The 17,466-nt window shown below is 41.5% G+C and overlaps 1 protein-coding gene across 1 annotated transcript in view; it reads right to left on the bottom strand.

Annotated features, from left to right (window-relative positions):
- Nucleotides 1-10,594: 10,594 nt before the first annotated feature.
- The window catches only part of SLC16A14 (solute carrier family 16 member 14), a 34,073-nt gene continuing 27,201 nt past the window's right edge, over nt 10,595-17,466 (bottom strand). Inside the window, exon 5 of the mRNA XM_060624052.3 lies at nt 10,595-13,145. Within this exon, the coding sequence (XP_060480035.1) occupies nt 12,994-13,145 (152 nt within the window). The 3' untranslated portion in view covers nt 10,595-12,993. The remainder of the gene's footprint in view (nt 13,146-17,466) is intronic.

The following is a 17,466-nucleotide window of genomic DNA, read 5'->3' as shown; positions in this document are numbered from 1 at the left end:
CTTGATTTGCATTTCCTTGGTGATGAGTGGTGTTGAGCATCTTTTCATGTGTCTGTTGGCCATCTGTATTTTTTCTTTGGAGAAATATCTGTTCATGTATTCTGCCCATTTTCCCATTGGATTATTTGGGGCGTTTTGGTGTTGAGTTGTAAAAGTTCTTTATATATTTTGAATAGTAACCCTTTATTGGATATGTCATTGGTAAATATCTTCTCGCATTCAGTAGGTTGTTGTTTAGTTTTGTTGGTTGTTTCCTTTGCTGTGCAGGAGCTTTTTACTTTAATGCAGTCCCAATAATTTATTTTCGCTTCTATTTCCCTTGCCTCAGAGAATATATTTAGAAAAATGTTGCTACATCTGACGTCAGAGAAATTTCTGCCTGTGCTCTCTTCTAGGATTTTTATGGCTTCATGTTTCACATTTAGGTCTTGAATCCATTTTGAGTTTATAGTTGTGTGTGATGTAAGTAAGCGGTCCAGTTTCATTGTTGTACATGTAGCTGTCCAGTTTTCCCAACACCGTTTGTAGAAGGGACTGCCTTTTTCCCACTGCATGTTCTTGCCTCCTTCATCAAAGATTAATTGACCATATAATTGTGGGTTTATTTCTGAGCTCTCTACTCTGTTCTATTGATCTATGTGTCTATTTTTGTGCCAGTACCATACTGCTTTGATTACTACTGCTTTGTAATATAACTTGAAGCCTGGAATTGTGATATCTCCAGTTTTGTTTTTTCCTTTGTCAAGATTACTTTGGCTATTTGGGGTCTTCTGTGGTTCTATACAAATTTTAGGGATTATTTGTTCTTGTTCTGTGAAAAATGCTGTTGGTATTTGATAGGGATTACACCAAATCTGTAGATTGCTTTGGGTAGTATAGACATTTTAACAATATTTGTTCTTCCTTCCAATCCATGAGCATGGAATATCTTTCCATTTGTTTGTGTCGTCTTCAATTTCATCAGTGATTTATAGTTTTCAGAGTACAGATCTCTCACCACTTCGGTTAAGTTTTTTCCTAGGTATTTTATTATTTTTAGTGCAATTGTAAATAGGATTGTTTTCTTAATTTTTCTTTCTGTGGCATCATTATTAGTGTATAGAAATGCAGTGGATTTCTGTACATTGATTTGTATCCTGCAACTTTATTGAATTCATTTATTAGTTCTAGTTGTTATTTTGGTGGAACCTTGAGGGTTTTCTATCTATAGTATCATGTCATTTGCAAACAATGAAAGTTTTACTTCTTCCTTACCAATTGGGATGCCTTTTATTTCTTTTTGTTGTCTGATTGCTGTGGCTAGGACTTCCAGTACTGTGCTGAATAAAAGTGGTGAGAGTGGGCATATGTATCTTATTGCTGACTTTAGGGGAAAAGCTCTTAGTTTGCCCCCATTGAATGTGATGTTAGCTGTGGTTTTTTTTGTGTAAGGTCTTTATTATGTTGAGGTATGTTCCCTTTAAACACACTTTGTTGAGGGTTTTTTTGTTAATTTAAAAAAATTGTTTACATTTACATCCAAATTAGTTAGCATATAGTGCAACAATGACTTCAGGAGTAGATTCCTTAGTGCCCCTCCCCCATTTAGCCCATCCCTCCTCCCACAACCCCTCCAGTAACCCTCAGTTTGTTCTCCATATTTAGGAGTCTCTTCTGTTTAGTCCCCCTCCCTGTTTATATATTATTTTTGTTTCCCTTTCCTTACATTCATCTGTTTTGTCTCTTAAAGTCCTCATAGGAGCGAAGTCATATGATTTTTGTCTTTCTCTGACTAATTTCACATGGCATAATACCCTCCAGTTCCATCCACATAGTTGCAAATGGCAAGATTTCATTCTTTTTGATCGCCGAGTAATACTCCATTGTATACCACATCTTCTTTATCCATTCATCCACTGATGGACATTTGGGCTCTTTCCATACTTTGGCTATTGTTGATAGTTCTGCTATAAACATGGGGGTGCATGTGTCCCTTCGAAACAGCACACCTGTATCCCTTGGATAAGTGCCTAGTAGTGCAATCGCTGGGTCATAGGGTAGTTCTATTTTTAGTTTTTTGAGGAACCTCCATATTCCAGAGTGGCTGCACCAGCTTGCATTCCCATGTTGAGGGTTTTTATCATGAATTGCTGTTATAGTTTGTTAAATGCTTTTTCTGCATCTATTGAAATGATCATATGGTTTATCCTTGTTGATGTGATGTATCACATTGATTGATCTGTGAATGGCAAACCACTCCTGCATCCTGGGAATAAATCCCACCTGATTGTGGTGAATGATTTTTTAAAACATATTGTTGGATTTGGTTTGCCAATATTTTGTTGAAGATTTTTCCATCTATGTTCTTTTTTTGTTTTTTAAGTTTTATTTGTTTGTTTTTGAGAGCAAGAGAGAGCAGGGGGTGGGGAGAGAGGGAGAGAGAGAATCCCAAGCAGTCTCCATGAAGAGCCTGATGTGGGGCTCAATCCCACGAACCATGAGATTATGATCTGAGCCAAAATCAAGAGCCCGACGCTTAACTGACTGAGCCACCCAAATGCCCCTCCATCTATTTTCTTGGTGAATTAAATTATTGCCCATTTTTTCTATAAATAAGTATCTTAAGTTCATTTAATAATAAGGACACACAAATAAAATCCTCACACAATCTCCAGGAAAATTAAGGGATTGAGTGGAGTGTTCAATATGGCTCACTAGGACCTTCCAGGCTCAGTCTCCTCCTCTTCCTGCCACTCCCTGCAGTTGGGAACCAGTCCGTCCCAAGGACTCTTATATTTTTCAACTTCACCTGACAACAGGAGGGGCTCCCCAGGGCCAGTCTGAGACCCTCAACCCAACCCTCCCTGCTTGTCATTATTGGAAGTCAATACCGTTCATCTGTGGCAACTTGAATGCTTTTCCAGTGATGTCTGCCTTCCGTATGACCCAGTCCTCCTTTCCTAGGTGACAAACGCAGCTGCTTCTCAGCCTTTGTCATTCGACACCAGCATTCTCACCCCTCGCTGCTTGTGGACATTTTGACTTTGGAGGCCTCGGGTCCACAGAAGCCACACTCCAACACGGCCAACGTGGCCGGTTATTCTGAAGCATTCACATCTGAGCTTTCTGGGGTGAGGCCACCTCCCCTTTGAGGGAAGTCTCCTTTCCTCCACTTGTTCCAGGCACTTGTGACTCTTTGCTCTGCTCTAAGCTGGGCCTCCTCAGACCCATCTCTTCCTGTTCATCTAGTAGCCCCTCACTGGCTGTACTTGGCTGCCTGCCCTCTCTGGACTCTGTGATCAGTGACACCCTCAGTGACACCTGACCGCTCTTCCCCTTTCACCCTGGGCTGGCAGACTACTTCCTCTTCCCTGCGGCAGACTGCAGAGCATTGCCGGAGAGCATCCTAAGATGTGCCTCTTTGGCGCACTACAGAGACCGACCCGGCTCATCTGGCCTCCCGCCATTGCTGTCACAGCCCGCTTACTGTCTCATCTACTTCCTGGACTCCTCCCGGTGGGTCCTCAAGCCGTGCCTCCCACTTGGCAGCAATGAAGTTACCAGTGTAAACCGCACAGCTTCTTTTCTCTCCTGCCTTAAATCTCCCCGTCCTTGGTCCCGCCTTTTCTTCTTCCCACCTTCAGAGGCAGGCGTCACCTTATTTCCAGTGCTCACCCCTTCCTGTTGGCAGGGACCCCGGTCCTTCCCCCTCCGTGTTCTCCTGTGCCTTCAGGCTGTCCTCTTCACAGATTCCCGTCTCTTTCCTTCCCTTACATGTACCCATCATTCCTTGAAAGAAGCTTCACTTCACCCTACTGTCCTTCTTCGTGCCATCCTGTTTCTCTCCTCGGCGGCCACCAAACGTCTTCCACTGTTCGTTTACCAGCCGCCCCCCCTCCACCTGCTCCCACTCTGTCCTCTGCTCTTCCCGCATTGGCCTTGCCCTCCCTCGGCAGCCTTTGGAAGCCACCCCCTTAGCTGCTGCCCTGACTCTCCTTATTAATTCATTTCCAAACACTATTTGTTAGTTACTCTGCACCAGGCACTGGACTCAGCCCCCGGGGACGCTCGTCTAAATAGAACACAGCCCTACCCACCAGCAAGTTCACGGTCAGTAAACACTTGGCTTTTTTCTCCTTTAACATCCAAGGTTCTTCACTAGCCAGCTTCACTTCCTAACCCACTGCTCCTTTCCTTCCACCTTGGAAGGATTCTTCTATTCCCGCCCCTCATCGTCCTGCACACGTGCCTCTACTTACCTCCAGGTTACTTCTCCAGGCTGTTCCAAGCCTGTGTGGTGTGATGCTGCACGAGAGAGAGCCTGCTGGTGCTCCAGCTCACCAACACCAAACCCAGCTCATCAAGAGGGCTTTCACCAGGTGCTTCTCAGACTTCTGCTTTGTGCCCAGTTGGAGACACTGTGCCAAGGGCTTGGGAACGGCTTGAAGAAGACAAACCAGGGCCCCTGTCCTCATGGTGCTTGCTCGGTGATGGCAGTGGAGGGGGGTACAGAGGGTCGGAGGGTAATAGTTTGAAACCCTTTCCTCGGAGATTCTGATATGCACCCCTGGGTGTGTGTGTGCCAGGGGGACAGGGCGGTATTCTCTGCTCCATCCTGTCCTTACTGGACACGTGCTTCCATGAGGACACTTGAGACACACTGTCTGACAGTCAACCTTGTCTCCCACTTTGCAGAGGTTGGGCTTAGCAGTGTGAACTTGACAGCTTCTTTTCTTAGCGTGTCTGTCAAGGTCTTGTACAATGCTCGCCTACTTTCTCAGCCTGGTCACAGCCCTAATCCTGATTACTTCAGGTGCCTGTTGAACCTGAACTTCTCCTGGGCTTTCCCGAGTCTGTGGTTTTGCTCACTTGGGTCTCTCCTTGCCCCTGTCACACTGCCAGCCCCTAACTTAATCATACCTGGCCTCCGAGGCCACTTCAACTTCCAGTGACCCTGTCCTTCAGATTCCTCTAACAGCGCAGTTCTCAAAGTGCAGTGCTGGGACCCTCGGGGGGGGTCCCTCCTACCCTTTTGGCAGTCTGTGAGATCAGATATATTTTCATGATCTTAAGACATGATTTGACTTTTCCACTCATTCTTTCACAAGTGAACAGTGGAATTTTTCAGAGGCTACTTAACCTGTCATGATGTTAGCGCTCTGAGGGCTAGTGGAATGTATGCATGTAGATTTTTGTGTTTTCTAGAATCTTCTTAGGCAGTAGATTTAGGATACAAATAGGTTCAGTTGTCAGAGGCTGCCTCAGTTTGTTCTCAGGACTTCTGTGCTCTTGCTAGCAAATTTTGTGGTACCTCTTGTAATTTAGGTAATCTCATTATTATCGAATAAATCATTTTGATATCCTGAAGTTCTCCTACGTGGAAACACAGCAAGAGGTAGGTATGCTTTGTTGTCTTATTTTACAGTGTAATTTAAAAATATCCTTCCAAATGGTTTATAAGTTTTAAACTTTTGTAAAACTCATGATTTTAGAATTTAATAGCATTTTATTCTAAGATTTTTAAATTTACTTATACTTTTATTATATTCAAGGCTGGATCATTAGCTTTAAAAAAGGGAGATTAGAAAGCTTGCTTTCTTAGCCCACAGCTGCACCATCCAAACCTAAAGATGCTGAAAAAGATGAAATACTGAAATCTGCTTAAAAAGAGTGTAAAAACGAGACAAAATATTTCTCAAGATTTATCTTTTTCCTTGGCTTTATGATGTTAAAATTTTACCTTTTCGGGGCCTCTTAAAGTTGCAGCACCATTTTGAGAATAATAACGTAGAGTTTAAAGAAAAGCGAACTGAATATTTTAAATGTAGATGTGATGAGTTCATTAAAAGCCAAAAATTGATCATTACAGCCTTTCAGACGCGAAACGCAAAAGCCATTGAAGCCCCGCGCGCGGGGAAGTGACTGTGCTGAGCCGTCTGGAGACAGCACAGACGCCCCATGCAGCTGACGCTGCTGGATGCCTTCTGGATGGAGAGTCAGCAAAAGGAATCACAGCAATGCCACTTTCTAATGATACGGTAGCTTGTCAAATTAGAGATTTAGCTGCACACATGAAGGCTGAGTTAGTATCTTCTCTGCAGAATCGGACTTTTGTCTTACACGTGGACAAATGAATAGAAGTGGCCAGACTCACCATTTTGCTTGTATTCATCCAGTATCAACACCAACTATTTTCTTTTCTCTTCTTTTCCTTTATTTTATTTTATTTTATTTTATTTTATTTTATTTTAATTTTATTTAAGAGAGAGCCTGAAAGCAAGGGAGAGAGAGAGCCTGAAAGCAAGGGAGAGGGGCAGAGGTATATAGAAAGAATCCCAAGCAGGCTCCACACTCAGCATGGAACCCGACACAGGGCTCGATCCCATGACCCTGGGGTCACGACCTGAGCCCACAATCGAGAATCGGACATTCAACCAACTGAGCCCCCCAGGGGCCCCCAAGATGTTCTTTGATGTGAAATCTTGTAAACAAACTCAGATGGCGCTACAACATTCAAAATATTGAACAGCTTTATTCACTCTCATGGCTGATCCCGGAGCGAGTGTGTTGATGCTTGCACTGACTGTGCAAAAGCGATGGTGGGTCAGCGGCCAGTGCCTTAGCACAAGTCAAAGGAGTGACAACAGAATGTGCTGGAAGCCACTGTATTTCCCACTGCCAGGTGCTTGCAGTCGAATAATGGGCAGATTCACTTAAGGATATCTTTGATGAAGCAGTAAAAATTATTATCTGTTATTTATTAAGTCCTTACCCTGAGTCCACATCTTTTTAATATCCTGTGTGACAAAATGGGAAGGTATACACAAAGAACAGCTGCTGGAAATCAAAGTCCAGTGGTTGTCTTGGGGAAAAGCACGTCTGTACCTAAGCTGCAAGCTGAACTTACTGCCTTTTCCATGAAATACAGTGTTTACGCTTGGCAGACACATTATTGAAAAGTGAGGCTGTCCCTTCAAGGAAAATAAGTGCAGTATTTGTTGCCAATGATAATATTTAAGCTTTCGAAAGGAAATTAGAATTTCGGATAATTTATATCAACCTCCATGAGCTTGTCCCCTTGCCAATTGAGATAGAATTTACCTACCATAAAACTTACCCTTTTAAAGTGTATAATTCAGTGGTTTTTATACATTTGCAAACTTATGCAACAATTAGCTAATTCCAGAACATTTTCATCACACCGAAAAGATACCCTATTAGCTGTGCCCGCTGGCACTCCCTCCACACACGCCTTTCCTTCCAGCCTCAGGCAGCCGTTAATATGCTTTCTGTCTTTATAGATTTTTGCCTATTCTGGATATTTCATATAAATGGGATTACACAATGATCACATGAGTTTTAAAGATATTGTATGAGATATAAAAACATTTGGGAGATCCATAACTCTCCAGTGGACCAATATTTTCCGAATGACGAAAGCATTAGGTTACAAAATTGTAAGTGGGCAAAAGATCCATCCAAAATGCAAGGCAGGTCAACGGCTTCTAATGTAAACATGGCACAAAAAGTTCGTGACACCATGTCAGATTCCACGTTGCAACTAACCTTTAAGAAATACCACTTGTTGGGGCGTCTGGGTGGCTCAGTCGGTTAAGCGGCCGACTTCGGCTCAGGTCACGATCTCGCGGTCCGTGAGTTCGAGCCCCGCGTCGGGCTCTGTGCTGACCGCTCAGAGCCTGGAGCCTGTTTCAGATTCTGTGTCTCCCTCTCTCTGACCCTCCCCCGTTCATGCTCTGTCTCTCTCTGTCTCAAAAAATAAATAAACGTTAAAAAAAAAAATACCACTTGTTGAGTTTTGGCATGGTATTCAAAAAGAACCTACAATTATCTGAAGAGACTATTAAATACTCCTCCCCTTCCCAACCACATATTGGTAGAAGGCTGAACTTTCTTCATGTATGTATGTCAATGAAAACCACATATCACGACAGATCAAATGCAGAAGCAAATATGAGAATCCAGCTGTCTTCTACGAAGCCAGCTATTAAAGAGATTCACAAAAATGTAAAGAATGCCACTATTCTTTTTTATTTTTAGAGAGAGTGTGAGTGGAGGAGGGACAGGGAGAGAGGGGGACAGAGAATCCGAAGCGGGCTCCACACTGACATCAGCAAGCCTGATGCAGGGCTCCAACCCACGAACCGTGAGATCACGACTTGAGCTGAAGTCAGATGCTCAACCAAGCCACCCAGACGCCATTACAATGCCACTATTCCTACTAAAAAAAATTTAGAGGGAAAAATATGGTCACTTTCCATAAAAATGTGTTATTTACATTAACGTAGTAGGCTTCTTATTGTTATTCCAAAATGAAGTAATATAGGCATATTCTCAAAAATGTCTCACTTTTCATTTCTAACATGGTAAATATCAGTAAGACATACCAACCCCCCCAAAGGATCTTTGGGTGTTGATTTATTTTTAGGAGTGCCAGGGGGCCCTGAGACCCAAGAGTTTGAGGATTAAGCCCCACACTTGTAGTCTGTATCTTTCACTTGACCAAGTAGATACACTTAGCTTTACTGAACCTCTGTATCTTTATTATCAGTTACAGTTTCATTTAAACAGGTCATGAATCCAATTTCCCCCAGCTTTGTGATAACACTGGGACATTCAGTGCTTTGCAACAGCAACTTCTTTCTACACACAGGCCACTCAAGGGCAGGAGGTTTACATCCGCCTGTCTTGTTCTTATAAAAGCCTAGTTTACATTTCTTGATTGGAAGAGAACCATGGAAACAGAAAGACTTAGTAGAATTAAAATATTACACAGTATGAGTGCTCCAAAGATAGTGATTGACCAGAATGTTGTATAAAAGGAAATAATGCGAGAGTCAGGACAAGTGTATGAAATTGATTAGAAGGTTTTGATCTTTTTTTTAATTAAAAAAAAAAAATTTTTAACGTTTATTTATTTTTGAGACAGAGAGAGACAGAGCATGAACAGGGGGAGGGGCAGAGAGAGAGGGAGTCACAGAATCTGAAACAGGCTCCAGGCTCTGAGTGGTCAGCACAGAGGCCGATATGGGGCTCGAACTCACGGACTGTGAGATCATGACCTGAGCCGAAGTCGGATGCTTAACCGACCGAGCCACCCAGGCGCCCCTAGAAGGTTTTGATCTTAAATACTGTGAGAGTGGGTCTCCAATTTCAGCATGCATAATAATCAGCTGGTAAGCTTATCTAAAAGGCAGGTTTCGGGGGGCTTGTGTGGCTGTCGGTTAACTGTCTGACTTCGGCTCAGGTCATGATCCCATGATTGGAGAGTTTGAGTCCCACATCGGGCTCTTCGCTGACAGCATGGAGCCCTACTTGGGATTCTTTTTCTCTCTTTCTCTTTGCCCCTCTGCTGCTGCTCTCTTTCTCTCTCAAAAGAAATAAACATGAAAATAAAGAAATACATTATAAAAAATAAATAAAAGGTAGGTTTATTGGCCTCATCCCACAAGATTCTAATTCATTAGATTCAAAGAAAATCCAGGAATCTGCATTTGAAATAATTTTGAGCGCCCCCCCCCCCCCCCCCCCCCCCCGGGGTGCTCAGTCAATTAAGCATCCAACTCTTTATTTGGGCTCAGGTCATGATCCCAGATTCATGGGACTGAGTGTGAAGCTTATTTAAGATTCTCTCTCTCTCTCTCCCTCTGCACATCTCCCCACGCTCTCTCTCTCTCTCTCTCTCTTGCTTGCTCTCTAAAATAAAATAAATAAAAATAATTTTGGATACAAGATTTAAATTGAGACAGCATTATGTGGATGAGGAACAAAGTCATACCCATACCGGTTCCCAAACCTCCCTCCCCAGAGCTGACCTCTGTTGGTGTTTTCTTACATTTCCTTCCAGAAATGTTCTATATATACATATACAAGCCATATGAATAATGTTTATTTGGTATTAACAAAAACATAATTGGGAGCACATTAAACATATTTTATCTCACCTTTTTCTGTTAGCAATATATCTTGCATAAGGTTTTCTAATTTTATAGATGGGGCTTTTTAAAAAAAATAGTTGCATAAATACCACACTTTATTTTACAGTTCCCTATTGATGGACATTCAAATTGTTTCCAGTCTTTTCTATAACAAACAACAACTCAAAAGTCTTTGTTCATTTGTAGGAAAAGTTTTTAGAAATGCAATTGCTAGATTAAAAGGCATATACATTTCAGATTTAATAGCTGCGCCTGGCATTTCTTTTTTTTTTTTTTTAATGTTTTATTTATTCTTGGCAGAGAGAGAGAGCATAAGCGAGGGAGGGGCAGAGAGAGAGAGGGAGACACAGATTCAGAAGCAGGCTCCAGGCTCTGAGCTGTCAGCACAGAGCCCGACGCAGGGCTCGAACTCACAGACCGCGAGATCATGACCTGAGCCGAAGTCAGAAGCTCAACCAACTGAGCCACCCAGGCACCCCATGGGCTTGGCATTTCTAACGACCACCTTATGTGATTCTCTCCAGGTGGTTCTATGACCACATCTAGAGAAAAAACTGTTCCAGGGGAAAGAACCAAACAGATGGTCATCAGTTACATTTTAGGACTTTACCCCGCTAAAGCCAAGACAATAAAGATTTTACATAAAAACACAATGACCATCTTTAAAGAGGACAAAATTTATTTCATCTTATGTAAATAAAAGTCGCTTGGATATGTGTGTGTGTGGGGGAAACACTATAAAGCACGTGGTATAAATATACAATGAACCATTTATAATATTGTCAACTGTGAATAATAACATAGTTTAAACAGGAAGTGTTAATATGTTTGCTGTAATTCTTCATGGCATTCTCTTTTATTCTGTTGTCCACATGAACGCTGCAAGCAGGTTTTACTGTTTTTGTAAAATGGGAACTTCTGATTTGGTAGAAATCACCCTTCCACAAATGCAGAAAGTCAACGAACAGCTGTATGAACTGCACCTCAGCGGGTCTAACTCGGGTGTAACGAAAGCCGGGGAACTGGATAAAAAGTTCATGTTTATGATGCACAGCCAGCAGTGTGAACATCAAAATGCATGGTCTATAGCACCATTCAAAATACTGAACACCGCCTCTTGTTAATTTGGTGTTGTCCGAACATGAAAGTAATGGAAGGCTTGTAGTCAGTTTTAAAACAAGTTTTGTTTTTTTTTTCTCAATCTAGTTATCTGATATTACAGTAAATACATATAGAGAGATAGAGCATTGCCTCAGGATTTAAGAATACCTTTATCAAAATAGACAGCTGGATTCTTAAACAGCAGCCAAAGCTGTAATGATAACAAATAGGTCGTTGTGTTGAACCAAATGAAGTATGCATGCAATTTATTATCTATAACAATTTACAGGCGATTCTTGAGTCATTAGAGGTAATATTGAGTGTGCATACTAACTATGCTTTTGTTTCTCCTTTCCATTAGCTGCCTTTTATTATTATTGTGATTTTGGTGGTCCCTTTAATCACACAACTCCTCCCACGAGACATCGGAACAGGAAATAATGGAGACAAAGCAAAAAGGAAATTTGTCCCCGTAATCCCTTGTCAACAGCTCTGAAGCGTTTGGTGGAGGAAAAACCTGAAACTATTGGCTAAAACGAAACTTGGGGTAACATTCTGTGATTCCAATTGTTAGTACTGTCCCTGCTTCTAATTACCAAGGATAACAGAATGGTCTGTGCTCACTTTAGATAAATTTGACCCAAGACATTGGGCAATGATATTAAAGGATTTTTACGTGTGTGAGGAGCAAATTGTAAGTAGAAATTTACACGGTTCTAAAATATGTGTAAACAAATAAGGCGGCCAGAAATTTCAAAATCTGGGAAGAACATTCTGTAGTCCGAAAACTGTTCTGGCTTAGAAAAATAAACATCTCAGATAAAGGAAGAGCATTATTTGATGTCATGGACCACAGTTATCTTTTGTGCACGAAATCAGTCAAGAGAACTATTTTTGGAACCTCGACGAGCTCAGGCAAATGAACTGTCTCCCTAACAAGAGACTCTGGAGAAGGGCTACTGGTTAGCACTACTCCATTGTCGGGTGCACAGACATCTAGACTAAGGGAATTCTGTTTATGAACCTCACAATTTGATAGTCTCACATTTTGGATTAGTAACACACTTTAAAAATGATTAACTGCCAGCTTTAGATACCAGCCAGCAATTACTTCTCTGCTTGATTTATTGGGTGGGAGAAATTCAGAAAAAAAATTTTTTATAAACCCCAGATCAGGCCCCCAAAACGAAGAGGCCAATGATATGAATAAAAGTGCTTGAATCATAGCCCTTGATTCAATGTTTGTGTGACAAATACGACCTCTCACTAAGGAAATCATTATTATTTATCTACGTTTTGTCTTAAGGTTCAGTTTATAGCTAGATATTGAATTAGGATTGACGGCAGATGATTTTCTTAGAGGAAGATTTAGAAACCGTACTCCCCAGCTGCAGGATTCTTTCATAAAAATATAAACTGTGTTTCTCTGATTGTACTAAAGGTATTACTTTTGAAATTAGAGCCTGCTTTTCACTAGTAGATCAACAGCTCCCTGTAACAAGTTCTGAAACCTAGTTATACTCTTGTGCTTGAAACCCAGTCCTCTGTAAGCTTTCCAAAAGCATTTGGTTAATTTCCATCTTACAAAGAGTAGTTGAGTTGAAAAGATTTTATTCCCCATGTTTGTTTCAAAAGCTGTAGCTAAAACCTTAGTCCCAGGGGATGATGAGAGAGAATAGTTTTTGTAAGGGCATTTCTACCGACTATTTAATAGGGTGTCTTCGAAGGACATTGTCTTCTCTAAGACATATGCAGGCTTTAATACCTCCCAGCATTGCTTCTCCCCAAACGGAAAGGCAGTGCTGCTTTCGAACAAAGTCACGACTATGGCATTTATAAATGACAGTGCCAGTTACCATCCAAAGCCCTTCCCCACAATGTCACAGGCTCCTCACAGCAATCATGTGAGGTAGGTGTGGGTACCACAGAGAAATCTTACGGGCAACATAACATGACACTAAACACGTGTGCCATCCATGTATTTTTTTCTGGATTGTTCGATAATTTGAATACACGGTTGAATAAGTAAAAAGAGTATTCCTACCATGTAGAGTAAGCCACATATATAGAAGGAAAAATCGTATTTTTCTGTGATGTCATAGATCCAACCTGCAAAACCAAAAAAAGAATATATTCAGTGTAACATAGCTGATGAAAGTCAAGAACACAATTACTGCTCCTATAAATATTTCTATAAGGATTTAGTTATAGGTCATGTAATACCCCAAACATTTCATTTAGCCATTTTTTAAAGATTTTTTTTTTGAATGTTTATTTTTGAGAGAGAGAGAGAGAGAGACAGAGCATGAACAGGGGAGGGGCAGAGAAAGAGGGAGACACAGAATCTGAAGCAGGTTCCAGGCTCTGAGCTGTCAGCACAGAGCCCGACGTGGGGCTCGAACCCACAAGCCGTGAAATCATGACCCAAGCAGAAATCGGACACTTCACCGACTGAGTCACCCAGGTGCCCTTCATTTAGCTATTTTTAAGCCCAGGCTACACAAGCCAGAGTTCTCGGTGCCGGGGAACGGCAGGCATTTTTCTCTAAGCTGCTAGGGCACCTTACAAAGTACTCAAGGCCTGGAAACAGTGGCTGGCTGACCCTTGGGAGGATGTGATGTGCAGCTCTCAGGCTCTCTCAGGCTGGCACAAAGCCAGCAGTTGAAAAGTGAACCCAATGATTTTCTTTTTTTCACAAATATAACCACCAATCTTTTCTCAAACTTTCAAAACCCTTCTGAAGGAGTTTCTGGTGTATACCAAAAAAGGCCGAGACATTTGAACCTTCATTCGCTGTGGAGTGTTTGAGAGTAAACATCTATTCTATAAAGAATACAAGTTTCCATGTTTTATAAATTCATACTTACAGCTATAAAACTTTAATATATATATTATATAACTATATGTTATATATATATGTGTGTATATATGTGTATATATATGTATAATATATATGTGTGTGTATATATATGTGTGTGTATATATATATATGTGACTAGATTTTCAGTTTTTAAGAAATCATACTTTAATATTATAATCTAAAGCTTTCATATGCTCATCATACTAGGCACTCTGTAAAATGCTATTATAGTTCATGGATTCTAAGACACCATGAATTGCATGATGCATCATTATCTTATGTAGCAATAAGAAAGAAATATCCTTGTCAGTTGAAATATGACCCAATGTCCCAGGGCTTTGTAAAATGTATTCCAATTTCAGAAATGTTAAAATGTGGAAGAAAAAAAAAAAAGGTCTCAGAAACTATGAAACACAGTTACACCCCAGTGATTAAATCTAAGAATCAGTCACACGTCATGGTCCCATGACATGCAAACTATGCAAGCTAAGAGGATTAAACCATCCACAAGAATTTCATTTATGGTAGAAACGTAAATTTTGAACATTCACTTTTTTTTCAGATGCACACGTACATTAGCAAAGACATAAGGAAGATAGAAATGATTTAATGATGAAAGGGTGTACTTCGTGACCACCTTTCAAAGCTATCTTTTCAAAACTATCTGGCAAATGAATGCATAAACGCAACTAAACCTTCTCCCACCCACAAATAGCTACACAAAAGCAACTGCTCAATACGACAAGCAGTGCTTCTGACTTCCTGGCTCTTGTCTTTATCTCTTCATTCATTGTATCTCCTGCATAATGAATACGACCCCATGAGTCAAGGTAGTCATAAGGAAAGCAAACACTTCACAGCATGAAACATTGATACATTGTAACCACTCAAAAGCGGTGGGCTCCGATATACTTTACAAGTTAACCAACTTTTTTGAGTTTGTTCTTTGATATAAACGCACGAAAGAAGAAAATACCGGGCTCTTGAGATGTAGCTTAGTAAAATGCTCTCAGGTTTTCTTAATTTCTGATCCGAGACAAGAGGAACAAGGGAAGACTGAACATACACCCCAGAGACAGACGTGACTTCCAACGGAATCAGAAGGGACTCTGACACGGACAGGTGAATGAGACCGCACCCAACTTGGCTCTGTGTTACCGCCTGACACCTGTGTGCCACTGTGACCTATGAAGGGCCTGCTTGCAGATAACGCGGTGCCCTGTCCCTACAAACGGAGTATGTGACAGGACCATCTACAAGCTACAGTTAAAAACAATCGGTAAAAACATAAATGAGGTTCCCATACTCCACTCATCCCCTATGAATGGTGACCATGTCATTTCAATGGGTAAATCTGTGCTTTTCATATGACCGAGTGACAGGGTAGAAAGAATGACCAATGCCTGACAGCTGGAACGAGGTGACCCATCCCTGCTGCTGAACATGGGTCTCAGAAACAGGACGAGATCTTAACTGATTGGAAAATCAATTTGTATGCAGATCAGACTATTTATTTCCTTTACTTTTTTGTTTGAAGGGGTTGAAATAGGTTCCCAGGGCTCTGTGATGTGGCCCCTCCCTCCCCTGTAGCCCCAAGCTTAACCACGAGCACAAGCCACACTCAAGTTTTTATAGTTTCTTATTTATTTATTTAATTATCTTTTGAGAGAGAGAGAGAGAGAGAGAGAGCCAGCGCATGCACATGCATGCAAGCAGCGGAGGGGCAGAGAGAAAGAGGGAGAGAGAGAGAGTCCCAAGCAGGCTCCACACTGTCAGCGCAAAGCCCGATGCAGGGGCTCGAACCCACGAACTGTAAGATCACGGCCTGAGCTGAAATCAAGAGTTGGACACTTAACCCACTGAGCCACCTGGGAGCCCCAACCTTTAGGATTTATTTATTTACTTTTTTTTTTTTTTTTTCAACGTTTTTTTTTTTTTTTTTTTTATTTTATTTTTGGGACAGAGAGAGACAGAGCATGAATGGGGGAGGGGCAGAGAGAGAGGGAGACACAGAATCGGAAACAGGCTCCAGGCTCCGAGCCATCAGCCCAGAGCCTGACGCGGGGCTCGAACTCACGGACTGCGAGATCGTGACCTGGCTGAAGTCGGACGCTTAACCGACTGCGCCACCCAGGCGCCCCTAGGATTTATTTTTAAGTGACCCTGGCTCCTGCGGTTTCTCTCTGGTGCTGGTTTTAACATTTCTGCCACTTTGAATTTAATCCATCCCTGCGTCAGATGCAAAGCAGGTCAGGAGAGACAGGGCTTTGCCACGTGCCTTGATCCTCAACACGCAGGGACGTAACCCTGCAGAGAAACGATGTTTCTGACAAGCTGCCCACCTCATCCATCCTTCACCACCTCTCCCTACAGGTCTGATCTCGGTTCCTCGGTTTGGAGACTGGCATCTTCGGCAACCTTGATTCAGCTAATTCAAATCAACAGCTTCCAGGTAAAGTCCGGTTCCCTATTAAATTGCATTCACTATTCACTGGAGTCTGTCAAATGAGGAATGATAGATGTTTTTCTTATTTATTAAATAGGTGTTCCCAGCTTTTGATGAAAAACACTGTTAATTGCTATATTTTAGGCAAACAGAGGACGTATGTGTGTGCAGATTCTTAGTCAAATCTGATGGCCACGTTTTGCTATATTTTACATTGGAAACTTCTAGAAAAGTATCTACTATTATTACATCTTTCAAAGAGATGAACTGAATGCCCAACAACGCTAGAAATGAATGAGATCAAAAAGTTCATGTTGCTAAATGCCAGGGCTGAAATGTCTGTTCAATATCTTATTGTATATTTTTCTCCTAAATGGAACTGTGTGATTGTCTAACCTGCTACTAAATGGTACCAGATTTTTTAATGCCAGTAGAAATCACTTTGGCAAATGGGAAACATATTCATTTCTGAACCCACTAAAAGAGAAAAAAGTAATGTGAACAATAATGTTTCCTGTAGCAAACCAAGCTCAGTAATAATTTCTAGCCCACCTTGAATTTCTAGCAAGAATTTCATGTGGTAATTTGGTTACTCATATTGCCAGTTGCTTCTGAACTATGATACACAGAAGACTAGGCTTCCATCCCATTGCGATGTTGGCTCCTTGGCCTGGAAAGTTAATGGATTAAATAAACACAGTGCAATTAGCCAATGATGTTGTCAGCATTCCTTAGTGCATGAGTTTGGTGCAAGATGAAGAAACAAACAAAAAGAAAGAAAATCCCCTTCAGTTGGTGGCCTAGAGACGCACAGCAGAACATTGATTTTACAGTCCCCAGGGCAGCCTTTGACATCCATTCATAGATGATTCTTAATCATTAATGCAGCGGTTTTTACCATCCGTGGTGGGAACCTTGAAGCAGGCAGAGATAACACATGACGATTTGAGGGTTGGGTATAACTCCCTGCTCTGGTTCTAATTTCTTTCTATTCCACTCCAAAAAGTGCCCTAGAATGCAAATCAGTGAGAAGGACGTGACCATGAGAATGAGATAAAGAAAGTATGCTGGCCAACTTTGGTGCTTTAGTCAAAGTTGATCATGAATTGCATGTGCCACACCTC

Source organism: Panthera onca, chromosome C1 (assembly GCF_046562875.1).
Source record: "Panthera onca isolate mPanOnc1 chromosome C1, mPanOnc1 haplotype 2, whole genome shotgun sequence".
Lineage (NCBI taxonomy): Eukaryota > Metazoa > Chordata > Mammalia > Carnivora > Felidae > Panthera > Panthera onca.
The sequence above is the reverse complement of the archived record's forward strand: the minus strand, read 5'-3'. Positions and strand labels throughout refer to the sequence as shown.